Source organism: Gopherus flavomarginatus, chromosome 6 (genome assembly GCF_025201925.1).
Source record: "Gopherus flavomarginatus isolate rGopFla2 chromosome 6, rGopFla2.mat.asm, whole genome shotgun sequence".
NCBI classification, from domain to species: Eukaryota; Metazoa; Chordata; order Testudines; family Testudinidae; genus Gopherus; species Gopherus flavomarginatus.
The window spans coordinates 131,913,134-131,930,602 of NC_066622.1; the positions used below are offsets into that span (position 1 = coordinate 131,913,134).

At 45.3% G+C, this 17,469-nt stretch overlaps 2 protein-coding genes across 6 annotated transcripts in view; both read left to right on the forward strand.

Moving 5' to 3' along the window:
- The window catches only part of XPNPEP1 (X-prolyl aminopeptidase 1), a 46,093-nt gene extending 36,744 nt beyond the window's left edge, over window positions 1-9,349 (forward strand). For all 4 annotated transcript variants that reach the window (XM_050958070.1, XM_050958069.1, XM_050958071.1 and 1 more), the window contains 5 exons: window positions 1,934-2,003; window positions 3,739-3,912; window positions 4,842-4,918; window positions 5,741-5,839; window positions 6,590-9,349. In XM_050958070.1, the coding sequence (XP_050814027.1) occupies window positions 1,934-2,003; window positions 3,739-3,912; window positions 4,842-4,918; window positions 5,741-5,839; window positions 6,590-6,718 (549 nt within the window). In that variant the 3' untranslated portion in view covers window positions 6,719-9,349. The remainder of the gene's footprint in view (window positions 1-1,933; window positions 2,004-3,738; window positions 3,913-4,841; window positions 4,919-5,740; window positions 5,840-6,589) is intronic.
- The window catches only part of LOC127053442 (zinc finger and SCAN domain-containing protein 29-like), an 881,068-nt gene that overhangs the window by 212,931 nt on the left and 650,668 nt on the right, over window positions 1-17,469 (forward strand). The gene's annotated exons all lie outside the window — the stretch shown is intronic.

Below are 17,469 nucleotides of genomic sequence, written 5' to 3' on the forward strand. Positions count from 1 at the left end.
TTTCATCTGACCTCCTGTATAGGCCATAGGACTCCCTGGAAACAATTCCTGGTTAAAAAGGACACTGTCAGGATTCAGAGCGCCAAAATGTAACCTAAGAAAATATAAAGAACAGCACCTTCCCCATCTCAGAATCCACGCTTCCCATCCAGAAAACGATCTGGCGTCCCCCAGAAAAGTTCAGTGGCAATGTGCCTAAAGCCCGAACCACCTTGCTGGGTAACTGACCCTACAAAAACAAAGCTCAAATGGTGAGGTGTGGCATCAAGGGCTTGTCTAACAAAAGAGTCACACTGGTTCCACTTAAATTGGTTTAAAAATCAGCTCTGTGTGCGCATGCTGTTACAGCACATCCTCAGCAGAACCCCCCCTGTCAGCATTGTGCGGCACACTATCCATGCAGCCTCAGTTTCCCAGCTGGTCTTCCCCTGCTCCGCCCAGCCTCCAATAGAGATTTAGGCCTGGTCTACACTAGAAAATTAGGTCAATTTAATGACATCGCTCAGAGGTGTGAAAAATCCATGCCCCTGAGCGGTGTCGGTAAGTTGACCCAAGTCCCTGTGGAGACAGCTCTAGTACAAGTCCCTGGCCTTAGCCAGCCTTCTGCCCACATCTACTCTCTCTCTGCCTGTTCCTTCCCCAGCTGAGACCAGCTCTAAACCCCTCCCTGGAAGCCTGACTCCTGCCCCATTTGGGCTGACTACGTTTTCTGGAACCCATTAACCCCTTCCTGCCATCCATGGAAGCCTGATTCCCCCATTGCAGAGGCTCTTATATCAGTTTAAAACTGGCGTATGCTGTTATAAGCCAGTTTTAAACCGATATCAGAGAATTCACACTGGGATTTCAGCAATGCCATTAAATCTGTTTAAAATTCCATCGTTAGTTAAAATGAATGCAAATTTGCATTTATACCAGGCCTGTCTGTCTGGGTACTTACAGTAGAGCTCCTGTTTTATGAACTATTCACGCGTTCATATAATCAAAAAGTTCATAAAATAGAACATCTTAAAATTACAGTGGGTAGGGTGCATAAATTGCCATATGGGTGCAATGCATCACTTCTTGTCTTTCAAACCACTGGAAAGCTATTTCCAACACCCTGAAGGCATAGGACTGTCAGGGGATGTTGACTTGTTCTTTGACATCATTTTCTGTTATGAGATTTTTTTTTTTTTTTGCCTGCTGTTTGGGAAAAATGGTTTATATAACTGATGAGTCATAAGACTGTTGTCTACCTGGCACTCGGTGAAAAATGCATCAGACTGTGAAATCTGATTTATCCCGTGAAATCTGGTCTTTTGCATAGGGTAAAAATAGACAAAAGTACATGGTATTTCTGAAATGGGGGATCTTGACCCAAAAGGGGGTCATAAGACTATTGTGCGTGGGGGGGTCACAGTATTACCACCCGTACTTTTGTGCTGCTGGTGGTGACGGTGTTGCCTTCAGAGCTGGGCGCCGATCCAGCTGCCACGGTTCTCCAGCCGCCCAGCTCTGAGAGCAGCGCAGAAGGTCGGCAATACTGTGACCCCACCACAATAGTTTTGTGACCCTCTTTTGGGTTGGGACCTTCAGTTTGAAACACGCTGAGTCTTAAGGACTTTACATGTTTATATTTTGCCATGCTTTGTTACAACAGTGTGACATTTAAGATTTAAATATCTGGAACCATGAAATTCAAGATTTTTAAAATGCAATATCCGTGCGGTTTACAAAAACGGACCATGAATTTGGTAGGGCCGTAGTCATTATTGATTCTCTCAGTTGGTATCTTTGTTCTCGTGCTTTGCTATAGCATCACCTATTTTATGGGTCTTAGCTGAGCCTCTGTAACGCTCTGCTGACCTAGAACATGCAATCCTGTTTTCAAAGCGAAGAGGGAGGTTGCTTTTTATCTTCACTTTACTCAGCGGGTGCTTTTTGTTGGCAGGAGTGCTTCACCTATGTCCTGAAGGGTCATATAGCTGTGAGTGCAGCCATCTTCCCTAACGGAACCAAAGGTTGGTCGCTTGCTTTGTCTCACTTTGTTCTGTAGCTGCAGATTGTTCTGAGCAGATGGGAGCCTGGACGACTGATGTGTTTGGAGAATCATGTGACCATTTACAAGAATATTATGCTTGACAGATACAAATGAAGTCGGCAGACAGAAAAGTTTTGTCTTTAGTTGTATCTCCTTGTATAATCTTTACATTGCATCATATTTATTGATCTAGCTCCTTTAACACCATTTGACAATGAAACTCTTGGGCTGGAGTGAAGGGAATTTGTATTTCTCTCTAGTTCCACCGGTGTAATATTTTTATTGCTGAGTTACAGAGGAACAAATCACTGTCCACCTAGAACTTTACAGTTGTCTGGGTACTGTATAATGTGGCCACAGCCTTAGCAAGCCGAGATCTCAGATTGCCTGCATCAAAGGCAGAGGTGTTCATCTCAAGCTAAAGGAGAATCTTTTAGGTGTCAGCAGTATAGGGCCTATGACACACAAATAAGTTATTCTGATTCCTTCCAATAGAGGGCAGTGGAGCACACACACAGCAGCCAGTTCCTTGCAGTGTTGTTCTGTCCCACATAAGATACTCAACAAAGATGTCTCTTTTTCAGTTGGGCTCAGTTTGCGTTTCTGATGCAAATACAGGCCAGATTTTCGCACTTGGATGCTGTCATTGGGCAGTCAAACCCCAGATTCTGGTGCTCTAGGGAACTATTAGGCATGTGTGTACCAGGGTGAGGGAAGGGCATTTTGTCCTCTTAATCCCATCCCCAATTCTTCTGCCTCTGGTATACCTAGAGCGACCACCTCTGAGGATGAGCATTCTGCAGGGGCATTCAGCCTCTGGATGCTCTACTGAGAGAGCTGGGGGCTGGTGCGGGTTGTTTTTATGAGACAGACACTGTTCTGAAAGGCCAGGGGATGTTGACCCTGGAATTCTGTAGTTGGGAAGAGACTTGGCTTGCTACCCTTGATGGTGGTCTCACTGCCCCGAGACACTCTCTCCTAGTTCACAGTAAGCACTTCATATTTACCTGGTCCAGCTTCCCCTAGGCTGGCCGCAAAGATCTTTCACAATGAAATTACCTCAAATGCAGAAAAACCTTGATTGCAAAAGTCCTTCTTCCCAGTGGTGTTCTGGAGGCCAGGGGGTGGTTTCTAGCTATCTTCCCCAGCCTGGGAAGGGCACTCCAGGTCACCCCTTTTCCTCTCAGGATTGAAGGTCTATTGGCAGACTGGCAGACACGACCTTTGTCTTGTTCCCTCCTCATAATGAGAACAAGGAGTATTATGTCCCCTTCTCCAGGGTTTTTGTCTTGATTGGTTGAGCGACTGATTGACTGGGAGAGAGAGGAGCCTTACTTCGCCCTGCCAGTAAAAGCTTACCTCGGGCTCTTAAAATAAATAGTCATCCCTTCTCCCCAAGACTCAGTCTTCCTCCAGGAGCATTTCCTCTCTCCTCACATTGGCCTTTGCTGTCCCACAGGGTCTTTGGTTGAGACTACTGTATTTGGATCAGACTAGCCTGGACCCCATCCCTCATTCCTCCCTTCCTTAAAGAGCCACTATATCCCATGACAGGTCTCTTTTATAACTTGTACCAAGCCGGTGACTTGGTTCTCTCTCTCATTTATGCTCCTGTGTCCCGTGGTAAGATCTGCAGGTGTGATTGTCAAAGACTGACTGTGCGCAGCTGGTTGGAGCCCTCTCTAAATGTCTCTCTCTTTCACCGGTGTTTGCAGGTCACCTTCTGGATTCTTTTGCCCGCTCTGCATTGTGGGACTGTGGTTTGGATTATCTGCATGGCACAGGACACGGAGTTGGGTGTTTCCTTAATGTGCACGAGGGTCCATGTGGCATCAGCTACAAAACCTTTGCAGATGAACCCCTGGAAGCTGGCATGATAGTTTCTGATGGTATTTAGTGTCCTTGACTATATTTTGTAATCAGATGAGGACTGCTGTGTTAACAGGCTGCTTAGAGAACAAATCTGAAAAGCAGTGGGGGTGGAGGGACGTTTCCTGCCTTTCCAGTTGCCAGATAATTCCTTGTTCAAGATATCTAGAGAGAGACCACATCAGGTTATACCTGGGGTCAGGTGTCTTAAGACCCTGTCTTTCTATTGTGATACTACAGGCCTGATTCTGCTCTCACTTCCTCCTGGTGTACAGCACTATAACAGTTAAAGTCAATGGAGCTATTGCTGGCAAACCAGTTTGAGAGGCATATTTTCCCATTCTTCAAGGGAAGGATGGTCTTATGGCGACCACATAGGAATGAGCAGCAGGACTTGTAGGACCTAATCTGCTGACTGTCTGTATGACCTTGGGGCAGTTTTTAACCTTTCCATGCCTCAGTTTCCCCAGTGGTAAAATATGAGGATAATAATACTTAGCTACCCTGCCCGCGGGGGTGAGAGGGTTTGTGAGATTAAATTCATTCAAGTTTGTTAAGTTGAGATCCTTACATGGAGGGCACTGTGTACAATGGGCACCTCTTAAAACAGAGTGGGATGTTTTGGCCCGTGGTAACTGGATTAGTAGTGTTTGCAGAATTCCGGTGATTCAAACAGACGTGACACACACTTTGTATTCCTCTCTTGAGGTTGGAAGGTGACTGCCTAAACTGGGGCAGTCTGTCTGTCTGAGAGAACTCAGCCTGTCACCTTGCTTTGGCTGTGCATGCAGATTAGATGGAATGGGAAATTTGTTCCTCTCCATGGGTGCCAAATGTCCAGACTATTTAGCTATGAACATGAACTAAAGCCCCAGGAGGAAATTCACCTGTTGTGATAAGTGGCTGTGCTACACGGCAGGGATTGGCTGATTATTGTCTGTCTCTGCAGAGCCTGGGTATTATGAAGATGAGTCTTTTGGGATCCGCATAGAAAATGTGGTACTCGTGATCCCTGCCAAAACCAAGGTGAGTGACTTCGGAGCATGCTCAAGAAGCACCTTATCACTTCTCCATGAGTTGGTGGTTGTAAAAACACAAATATCTCATGGATTTTGAATGAAAAGCCTGAAACTGGAAGCAGGTCAATATTGCAGGCAGTTGTACCCACAGGTTTAGTTTTCCCACGAGGCTGGGTTACTGCACTTGCAAGAGTTTCACTCGGGGAAAACGTATGAGGACTTTTCTCCGTAATGAAGACCGAGTCCTGGTCTCTTCCTGGAAACAGATATAATGAGGACAATGCTGGTGCTGCTGTGATCTGCACTGCTCACTAGAAAAGGTCAGGCAAGGTTAAAATCTGCACAGCACTCCCCCTAAATGTCCTCTCTCTGCTCCGGAGAGCCAGGGCTAGAGTCTCTGCATTCCAGCCTCTTTGTGTCACTGTGGGGTTGTAAAGCTAATGGGTCCCCCCCCAGCTGGAGATTCCTTGGCATGGTAGAGTCGACGTAGTCTGCTTCAACACCAAAACCTGCCTGGTTGGGGGGATTATGCTTTCATTAAACCCAGGTGATTTAAAAAAGGAACATTTAATTGTCTGCTGAATTTCTTAGGATGAAATGTCACTAAAAATGCCAAAATGAGCAATTCCAGGTAGCTGCCCTCTACAAGACAATCTCATTGACTTCAGTGGGCTTTACATCAGGCCTTGCCACTTGTGGAACACCAGCTAAATGTTTTCCCTTCTGAACCATGCATAAGCCACGCCAAGCACCGGGGTTGTACAGGACACTCCTATTCCACTGGAGCAGTGTCCAGTGACTAATGGTGTCTTTCCTCGTTCCTCTGCAGTACAACTTCAGTAACAGAGGGAGCCTGACTTTCGAGCCACTAACCCTGGTTCCGATCCAAACAAAAATGATCAGTGTCCCTTTACTGACACAAAAAGAGGTAAGGGAGGTAGTAGATGGAGGGGAGCAGACTCATTCTGAAGGGCCGAAGGATCTGGTCTCGTAGGGCTACCTTCCTTCTGATGGTGGTGTGATTTTGGCAGCTCACCTAAACTAATCTCTGCTTGACTCGCCTCTTACTCCCTACGCTACCTGCAGCCCTATCATGTTGCTACCCCCACTTTGTTTCCTTTGCTTCAGCCCTTCTATCATGTTGCCCCCCTACACCTAGAATAACCTCCCTCTCTTTTCCAGTACACGCCCTCTCCACTCTTCCTTCCTACCTTCTCCTGACCAATAGCCCCACCCACATTCCCTTTTCTGCCGGCTTGTTCCATGCAGTATCTTCATTGGCCTTCGGGCCCAGAATGGTAGCCCATACCTAGGTGTATAGTCCCGTTCAAGGCAGTGTATGTAATGACTGCAGGGCTTTCAGGCCCAAGTATTAAGAAGTGGCCACTGCCTTTGTTGGAGGCTCTCATTTTTAGAGATGCTAAAGTAGCCACGGATCCAACTGAAGGCAAATGGAGGAGCCTCAACACCTCTGAAAATCAGGTCCTAGGTGCCTCAGTTTTGACACCCACAATTACAAGCCATTCCTGAATATTCCTGGCCCTTTTGCTTTCTCCTCTAATCAGCTGGTGTGTTCCCCACTGAGAGCTGATGATGTTGCCCATGCAAAGTGCAGGCTGAACAGATCATCCCCTGCTTCTTGATTTGTATTAAATGTTGCTTCTGTCCCTTTCTCTAGTGCGACTGGGTGAACGATTACCACCGGAAATGCAGGGAGGTGATCGGTGCAGAACTGAAGAGCCAAGGACGACACGAGGCTCTCCAGTGGCTCATCAGGGAGACGGAGCCCATCACCAAAATGCATTAAGACCAACTTTTTTTTTTAAATAACTTTTTACTTGGTGACAGTTAGACTCCATTCAACCTTAAAATCCTCCAATCCCCCGCCCCTCGTTTTGAAAAATGAATGTGGATTGAGAAAGAGCCTTTGATAACCATTTGGAAATAGTGGTGGGAAGGGGGCTATTTGTTTAGCTTTTGTTTTCCTTTGTGGGGGGACAGGAGCATTCCGTCTGTGAACAATTTTTCTGATAATGAGCAAATCTCAAAAGTGAAATCTTTTGCTTTTGCAGTCCAGGCCTTGCTGAAACAATCATTTGAGGAGACAATAACTGGAGTGTTTTATACATTTTGGTTTATCACTGTGAAAACCCAGTGGTTTTGCATTCTTGGGTTCCAGTTGCCAATACACTGCTGACGTTAATTGTTACGCTGATGAGCCTATGTTTCTGATCAGCTAATAAAAGCTTCAGAGTCCTGATTTGCTCTGTTGCCTTCAGTCTCTCTGGTCTCTGTCAGAGGTGTAACTGATTTAATTGGCCTTTAAACTCAGGGCCAAGCCCAGTCCTCACCCACCATGGGCTTGAAATAAATAGACACACCTTTCCCTGTACTTGGAGTTGGGGCAGGTGTTAAGAAACATCATAGGAGTACTCTGCTTTGTGGCAGATCTCTGCACAGCATTGCAGACAAAACCCTAGGGAGGTGTGTGCATGCAAAAGGCAATGGCTGAACCGCCTGCCCATAGGCTGTAGTACTGGTCTGTCTACTTCCATAGTGCCAATCAATGCAGTATATGATAGTACAGTGTCATGGAATCATAGCCGTTCCTGTGGTAGGTGTTTAAAGCAAACAGCTAAGGTGGACACAAACCTAACAGGCTTTCACAATACATTGTGTTTGTAGCTCAATTTCCAGCTCAGTCTGCCTTTGTATTATATTGACTACCTGCAGTGATGTCATGCTCAGGACACCCAGAACTGTGAGCCACTATGTTACCCCTCTGCCATCTCAAGGGAGCATTTTGTTGCTGCTAAGCTCTGTGTCACCTCTCTGACACACCAGCCTGTCTGCCTTGCCAGCAAACTCTTTGAGACTGTGTCAGTCTAAACCTGGCCTTGCCAGTAATAATCAGGGAGCCAGAGTTCCCCAGAGACGTCTCCCTGCAGTGTCCAGTCCCTCTCACTGGACGTGCACAGAAATGATTGTTTGCTACATCCGAAGAGACAGAGCACTCGTCACCCTATAAGGTTAGCTGAAGACTCGCATGTTATAATGCACAGCACTGAGATGGTTTTGTAATAAAATAAGAATCAGTTTGTTAACAAAGAACAGAGATTGAGGTGATACTAAGCAAGAATAAAAGACAGGTATGGTTAAAAATCAACCAAAGCGCACGCTCTAATGATTAACATTTTATCTTAGCAAGTTACAAACTTTGCCTAAGCAGTTTTCTTACTGACATCAAGTTACCAGTAGCCCTAGCCTGCCAGACTAAAAGATCCAACTTTCATAGACTCAGTATCCCCTCAGTGCTGTATAACTAAAAGGTCCTTTTGCTCCCCTTATATTACCCAAAATCCAGTGTCTCTGTTGCAAGAGTCAAGGCGGCTTCCTAGGGTGCTGATTCTGTCCCCTAGAGTGAGTGTTAAATTCACTTAAACCTAGGTGTAAATAGGTATATGGGCCCTAAGTCCGTAAAGACAATAGCTTAGCCAAACTAACTAAGGACAAAGGCCTAATGACTTGACATGAGTAACTCATATTTGACTCTATAGCACAGCATGAGATTATAAGTAAGTGTTGCTAAGCTGCTGACCAGTAACCACAAGTTGTCATTTGGTATCAGCGTTAGCTTTGTTAAGTTAGGAACATCAGCAGATGTCTGACAACAAGCATGACATAGTAACTAACTGCTGTATATGCTAATAAACTTGAGGTGAAAGGCCCAGTAACCTCTGGGTACAGTTAAGATCCTGTCCTGGGTATTTTTAGTAAAAGTCAGGGACAGGTCATGGGCAATAAACAAAAATTCACAGAAGCCCATAATCTGTCCCCGATTTTTACTAAAAATATCTTGGGAAGGGGGAGGGGCAAATAGAGCCCTGCCAGGGGCTTGCAGCTGCTTCAGTCCTGCCGCTGCTCCAGCCCCAGGAATGCTGACCCTCCTCCAGCTCCTGCTTCAGTCCTGGGGCCAGTGCTCTGGCGGCCCCAGGGTGACAGCTGCTCCCGCCCTGCTCCAGAAGCCATCATGGAGAGCCTGGAAAGGTAAGGAATCCATGACCTCCATGACAGAATCGTATCCTTACCTATGATACAAGGTCACCCCAATACTAGTCAGGTGATGAAATGCAGAGAAGGCAAAGGGACTGAACCCCCTACTGACTATGCATTTGGCATAGTGGGGGTCAGTGTAACACATTATAAAAGCTGTGTCCTAACCAGCATGCCTGGGGAGACGCCAGGATGCCGCCCACTGATGGGTGCTCAGAATGATGACTAACACATCAGGTTTTTCCACAAGGGCTAGTGTGAGTACATGGATGCTCAGAGCCGCGACATTTTGACCATTCTGTATAATCTCTGTCTACTTTTCTGGGTTGATATCTTTGTGCTTTTGCTACCCGTGCTAATAAAACTATTACAAGGCCAGAACCGATTTCGTAAGTGTGATTGTTTCTCTTGTGCACACAGGGTCCTTGTCATAACTCGAATACTGTTGGTTCTGATCACGAGGCAGAACCCTGCCAAACTATGGAGTGTTAATTGGCTTTTCTGATTCATCACTATAACTAATACACAATCAGTGTATTAGCCAGCATCTTCCCCGTGTGTTTAGCTTGATGGCTTTAGGTAAATGCACTTTCATTGTCTTCTGCCAGTAGTCAAGCTGGTCAGACAGGTAAATACACATTCCTTTGTGTAGAGTCGGCTGGCTTTATGCGCTGCTGCCCAAACACATTTTTCAAATGTATTTCCAGCACACATCTGTAGCTCTTTGTACACAAGTACATACAGCACGCAATGACTTCTGGGACCAGCGTGTCCCCAGTTTACACATGGTACCTTACACAACACCTTGGAGCTACATATTATGGCAACAGCGTGTTGGGGTTATGTCCTGGTCTACACTGGGGGGAAGGAGGAGAATCGATCAAAGTTACGCAACTTCAGCTACCTGAATAACGTAGCTGAAGTCGATGTACTTAGATCTACTTACCGTGGTGTCTTCACTATGGTGAGTCGATGGCTGACGCTCCCCCATCGACTCCGCTTGCGCTTCTCATCCTGGTGGAGTACCGAAGTCTATGGGAGAGCACTTGGTGGTCGATTTATCGTGTCTAGACTAGATGCAATAAATTGACCCCCGCTGGATCGATCACTGTCTGTCGCAGGTAATGTAGACAAGCCCTATGTGTGTTGGGTCTGATGTGAGTTACAGTGTTGTGGGGAGGGAGCCTTCTACCATTTGGCATTGAGGGCATCTCAGTGTCACACCCATTGAAGTCAATGGGTAATTTTGCGTAGCCATCGATAGCACCATATGACTCAAGCTTTTCGGGCCAGCTCCTCATGTGGTGTAAACTGAGGCTACACCATCTCAATGGCGCAATCCCAATTTACATCAGCTGAGGCATTGGCGCCCTGTGTGTAAAGTAGTGCTACTGGGGTAGTAAGAATATTAGCAAGCTGGAGGCATTCTTCAACTGCATTTGGAGATCATAAAGTTTTTCGTTGCCCTTCCAGTGAAAATCTTATGAGAGGAGCAGATGCTTATTTTTCATGTAGGAAAATCCCCAGAGGTGTGTCTGCTCAATCAAAAATCATGACTGGAGCTTGGGCACTGAGTAGTGGCAGCATGCCCGTTGCTAGCCAAGGTTTTTCAGACAAATAGATCATTTCTCCTTGAGTCGGAAGCTTCGTGTTCATTTATCACAGGCAGAGAGCTCCGACAGCCTGTAAGTGTTTGAGTAGCTGTCTCCTATGAAATCCTGCCCTCTGCTCACTCTTATCTTAAGTGGCCCTGGCGGTGGCAAAATTCAGTTGTTTTGGAGCGTAAATGACTCATAACTCACCTGCAATGGGAACTCCAATATTTGCTCACGCGACTATTAACTCTGTCACTTTCCAAGGCAGCAGTTGGCCCTAGTTAGACCACATAGACCTCAAAAAGCCAAATGCGTCCAAGAATGGTGGGATTTAGGAGCTCCTTGGCAAATCCACCTAAGTGAGTTTGGCATTTAGGCTGAAAAAGATAAATTAGCTGAGGACTCCCTATACAATTGGAGAGCCAGGCTACAAAATGGCATCATTCCAGAGAACTGAGGAAATATGGAGAAGCTGGCTTCCCCACTTTATATACAATAGTTGCTCTGCCTGACCATTTTACTGACTAGTGAACCTCTCCTAGGGACTGGCCCAAAGGTGATCATAAGTTGTTGCCTTCATATGGGGCAAATTCCCTCTCTAAATTACATAGAGCTGCCAGGGGCTTCCCATATACAGGGCATACCACAGGGGCTGTTTCTGAAGCATCCGACTTCTTGCTGGTTGTTAGCAGGGGGTTGAATGAGGAGGTGCTGATGCACAGGGTTTCCATGGAACTGGGAGAGCAGGGCACTGGTGGATAACAGGAGCGCTGTAGACTTGAGCGGGGTGGTTTCAGTTTTTTAATTTAATTACACTAATGAATTCAGTATAACGAGCAGTGGCACATTCTAGCTTGGTGCTTACATGGCCCCATTCACCATAGTACATGAGCACCTCATAATCATCAATGGATTGTTTTCCTCACAATTGCCCTGCCAAGAGTATTACCTCCATCTTACAAACAGGGAACTGAAGCACAGAATGACTTGACTAGGGTCATACAGTGAGTCTGCAACTGAGCCAGGAATTGAACCCAACTCTCTGGAAGCCTAGACCAGGGATTTTTCCACAAACTCCTCCTTCCTCCTCCAGTGTAATCTCCTCTAATGCCCTTCTATGCAAACGGCAACAAAGGGGTATAATTGGCTTCTGGAGGGTCTAAGGGCAAGACAGTGTAGCGCTGTGTATGAGATCAGGCACATTGCCTTGCTCTAGGGCAGGAAGAGGCTGGGGAATCTGCTGAGGTAGTTAAATGAAAATGCCCATTGGTAGCTCCTAAGCGTGTTTTACATGGTAAGGACAAAACTCCCCATGGCTTTGGTTTTAATAAAAGTTACTGTAGTAATAAGAGAAAAATGAAACAAGAGCCTCTAGAGAGTATAAAAATGAACTGGGTTGATGTTTAATTAAGTTGCCTATTAACAGTTGTGTACTGGCCTGGAAGGATTTTAATGCAACAATTAAAATAAGGAGCTATCTTCTTGGCTTTCCATCTTCTCTGGGGATGCCCACAAGAACAGCAAGCTGCTCAGATCAAGATCCATTTGTTTTCTTCTATCCAGCTTGTTAAAATTATTCTAAATTTGGCATGCAGCAGACGCACACAGACTAAAAAACAGCCAAGACATTTCTCTCTTGCAAATTTGGCATAAAAAACCCAGGACCCATTTTATAGTAGTCCAGGAAGGAAGATTTTAATACAGTCCTGGCTCTTTAAAATTCCTCCTGTTTTTACAGGAACTCAGTGCTAGTCAGTGGAACTCACCCTGCAAGGTGGAAGGAATTTTAAAGGGCCAGGACTGTAAGATGCACAGTGAAAAACTGTAGGGAGAATTGTTAAGGATTTTGAAAAAAAACAACAACAACATTGTAGATGGGAAAAATCAAGGTCACGTCACATGCATGTTAATGAAGAATTAAGACTTTCGTTAACTGTTGGGATATGGTGATATCTAGGACATTGCAATGAACTGTGTGTGTGTGTGGTGAAGTGCACCATTCCCTCTGTTGAATGGAATGTCAAAAGTGTGGCCATGCAGGGTAGTTGTAGCTGTGCCTGTCCCTGGAGATTAGAGAGACAAGTTGGGGGGAGGTAATATATGTTTGTAGGTCAACATCTGTTGGTGAGTGGGACAAGTTTTCAAACTTACACAAAGCTCATCTTCAGGCTGTCAGCGTCCCCATTAAAAATGGGGTAGATCTGCAACAGTATCTCATTTAGTTAAAGGACTATGGGTTTTTTTTTGGAGCCAAAGGTCAATTTTGATCCTTAATATTTTTATTTATTTATCATGGACCAGGACTCCATGATGGTAGATGCTGTACAAACACAAGGAGCTTACTATCTAAGTGTTATAATGTTACATGTATGCAGTTCACCAACGAGCTTACGTACAAGGCTATGGATCAGTAAGGACATACTGTGTGATTGCATTGAGACATCAGTAATGTCTGTGGGGACGAAGTCTGTGTCTAGCCAGGCACTGTGGTGGCAAGGTGCTGATAGAATAACTTTTGAAAGCCGGTCCCAGGCTTCCTCATCCACCTGATGGAATCCGAAGAGTGGCTTTTGGCCTTGTCTGTGGTGTAGATTAGCTCAGATTTCAGCAGCTGCGTCACAACCCAAGTGTAGACAAGGAATGCTGTGATGTGCAGTGGTGGAGCTTCCCCTGGGCTCTGGCAGAGGCTTATCCTTACATTAGGGGTATGAACTGAAGCAGTTATGCAAGTAGCTGATCCCCGATGGCTGAAATCAGGGCTAAACCCCAGTATAGACAAGGCTTGAGTTTGTAAACCATTTTCTAGTGTTACTTACAACCACGTATATGCAAAAAAACCCAGAATATAAGGACTTGTAACTTTATGACAACACTCACCTCACTCATGTTAAGGAAGAAGAACAAAAATAAACAACTATTTGTTTTTGGAAGAACCTATGCGCTGATTTGATTTTCTGAGTTAGCGTTGGTCTCTGCAATAAATTAAATAACAGGAACTTCCATCAGGTGATCTGTTTAAAATGAAGCCATACAATCATCTTCAGCCCAAGGAGAGAAAAATATCTGCAGTCTCAATTCACTCATCTGTGAGCCATGCCTTCCTTATTGCTTAAAACAGCAAAGTATCTAACACTGTAACTCCCTAAATAGTCTATAGCCCAAGATCCTTCTGATGTTTGAATTACTCCAGAAATGAAACTAGCAAATGGAATTTTTTTTAAAAAATGTGACATTAGAGCATGATGATTTCTGAATCACGCTTTAGAAATAGCCAGAACTCTCGCCTAGGTCTGCACTAGATAATAAAGTAATTTAGTCAGCAGATGGCACTCTTTGTTTCAACGTTAACCGGAGATGGGCTTTGATAAGAAAGTGGGTCAACTGTTGAAATGTGCTTTACTACCTTAAATCCTAGTGCATGGATCACACGGCTTTCAGGGGATTTGCTAGCAGTCATTAGTACCAAGTGAACTCTTAGGCATGCTGCCTCTCTATGGGCCCAGCTGCCCAGTCCTACAGACATATCCTGCTTTTCAGCATACCACTGAAGTCTCATGGTAGCGAGCATTGTGCAGGGTAGGAGGGGTTTGTGGGACTGGGCCCCACATCATATATCTGGACCATGATGTCCTAACCTACTCTCACACCACAATGCAATTTCTCTCCAGGACCTTGGACCATTGTTATAACATGGCAACAGTGGCTGGGGAGCTCCCTGCCTCAGTTGTCTCTATTCAGGATTTGTTCAATAAATTCCATTGGTCAAGAGCCCTTAAAACATTTCCCTTCCATGTTAAACATATTTATAGACTTAAAACCAAAAGGTGCCCTGAGGATTCCCTGCTTTTGGCCAGCCACTCCCTGCCCTGCCTGGCTAGAGACTTTTGGTTTATGAAGCCTCAAACTCTTCTGCAGCCTTCTGCTCTCTATAGCTCACTCTGCCACAGCTGCCCCTCTGGCGCTTTATAGAGCTCATCAGGCCTCTATCAGGCCCCATCACAAGGCAATTAATGAGGCACAGGTGGGCTAGACCATTCCCTCTTAAAGGGAACTGACCAGTCCACTCTCTGACAGTCAGGATACAAAAGGCCTAACACAATGACATTGCACCAGGGCTGATGTTAATCGTGGGATACTTTAATGTTTCACAGGTATTCTGTGCAGGATACTGGAAATGGCTCATCCAAGCTTGGACAAGATACAAGGTAGAAGGTGATCCTAGCCCTGGTAAAAAGATCATGGTCCAGCAGAGGAGGCCTCTGTATATATGTGGAAACAATCAGCACAGAGTAAGGAAGACTGTGTGTGTGTGTACTAACCAGGCAAGGGCCCAGCAAAATTGATTGCTCCATAGGAACGGTCTTTTAATAGCAAGGGAGCAGATCAGAACAGAGTATGGGAGGGGATATTTTAAGGTGGTCTCAAGACAGTATGTTGCCTAATAAAAGTGCTCCCTTGTGGTCACTGTGTATTGTTGTGCTGCTACCAATAAATAGCCATCATGTTCTACCACATATATAGCTGCTTTTCAGTGCTGAATGAAGTGAAATAGCTATCTATCCACCCAAGTGTCTAAGATCTGCCATTGTTCCTCTCTATGGAGCAGAAGAAGTTAGCTGAATGAAAACCTTATAGAAAATGTATAGCACATGGCTGTAAAACTGAGCTACATGTCTACAAGTCTGTAACCTAACTGTACATGGGAAATGTAACTGGGGTGTGTGTCTGTTGGAAAACAAATGTGAGATCCTACCAACTTCTTGCCTTCTGAGGTTACCAGCTCTCCTGATTTTATCACAGGACTTGTGATATTTAGTTTTCCTTAAAGTTGCGGGTGCAGGAATCAAGAACTTGTGTGAAAATAATCTCAGCTTTTATCAAAAAAACAGAGAAGTGGAGTTTCTAACCCTAGTTGCAGAGAAAAACTTGAAAACTTGAAGCAAGTGCATCCTAAAGGCTCAGAAACTGGAAGGCAAAGGAAAAGAGTCCAATAATTATTATTTTTAAAATAATCTCATGATTGTTAAAGCAATCTCATGATTGCGGGGGGCCTGATTTGTGATTTTTGAGTGTTGGCAGTACTGCTTATGAATATGCGGTTCACTAACCAAGTTGTAATTACAGATGAGATGCAGCTTTAAGCCTTAAATTATCTTCTTGGTAGAAGAAATGTAACACAGGTCTATAGGTATGTTCAACTGTTATTGAACAGGTGGGTGTTGTGTGTTTGATTCGGATGAACCTACCTAATCAGTTACCACGTGGTGTCCTCCAGGAAGGCAAGACTCAGCAGTAGTAGCTGCTAGGAGGAGTGGTGGTGGTGGTGGGTTAACTGAGCCACATCAACCTATGGGAGCTAGGACTTTGAGGGCACATGCACCAATAGCTGTTCACTTCCCAGGAGCACCATCTGGTCAGAATCTCTCCTGGAATTCTCCCAGGAGGGATGGTCCCAGCGTGCTGAAGAGACTCAGTAGGAGCCACTGCCAGGAGCATGGGGGGCAGGAAGGGCAGTAACCAGTTTCTCCCCAGTCCTGCTGTTCAACAAACAAGGACTTGGAGATCACATAGCCCCAGTATACTCCCTCCCTTCTCACCAGCACTAAGGGCAGTACACTGACTGCCTCAGAAGCCACAGTGTTGTCAGTTGTTTTGGACTCTGCCAGAGGTCTTGTGGGATTGGGGACTGCCTGTGGGATTATGGGAAATGGGGGTGAATGAGTAGGGAGATGGGCAGATCCTAGTAAGGGGGTTAGGTAATGGACAGGCCCTTCATGGCCTGTTCCCACTCTACCTGCCATCCTTCCTGCGCTGTCGTTACAGAAGCCATGTAGCGCTGACCACTCTGAATGACAGAGGGAGCAGCTGTAAGCAGATGGATCTCGGGTTAGTGTGATTTGTGCAAGCTGCCGGCAGTTCTTCCAGTTGGAATCCTGCTCCACCAATCCCCTTGGAGTGGGGCCTTTCCGATTAATCACACTGTGAGGCGGCCAATGCAAAACTTGCTGATCTCTTCGCACCCAGCGTTTGAATTTAATAAGAAAAAGCTCAACCTTCTGCAAAACAGTAGCCGTGAGTCACGTTCAGTTTTAGTTCAATAGCCCACATCAGTGTACATAAATGTCAGACTCTGCAGAGGCAGAATCTGCCCAGTTCAACTTGACCTAACATTTTTTGCTCTACAGGTTGTCAGCCATTGCTGAGAATTTGAAGGGAGTTACTTATTAAAGTGATACTCAACGCTGTTTAGGCCACAAACATCGTTTTTCTTTTCTCTCTGAAACAGGATGATACAGAAATAAATGTAACGTGCTGGCCAAGTATGTTGAAGCCCCAGCTAGTTCTCGGTCAATATAGATGTTAAGAAACTACTACTGCTACCAGCTAATAGAATTGATCCCTTGGTTCAGGTGGTGAAAGTTTGTGGTTTGGAGCTGGAGATTCCAGGTGTAATCCCCGTTCATGGAAGCTCCTTATGGAGATGTGAATAGAGGCGAGTAGTGAGGCCGAGTGGCCTCCCTCCAGGTGGAAGAGCGAGGGTCCACTACAAGATATATAATAAAAATAACAGTGGCAAACTTCCTTATATTATCTGAGCAAAGATTCCCCTCTAAAGCTGGGAACCCCACCCCAAGAACACTATATTCCAATTCTTATTAGCATTACAAACATACATAGAAACTTCAGCTGAGATCAGCACTGTCTTACAAGTGCTGTATAAACACACAGTAAGAGACAATCCCTGTTCTGAAGATCCGACAATCTAAAGGCAGAGACATGGTGGAAGAGGAAACAGAGGCAAAGAGAAGTGAAGTGACTTACACAGGGTCACACAGCAGGTTAGTAGCGGAGTCAAGATTAGACTTCAGATGTCCTCACTCCTAGCTCAGTGCTCTGTCTGTTGGACCTA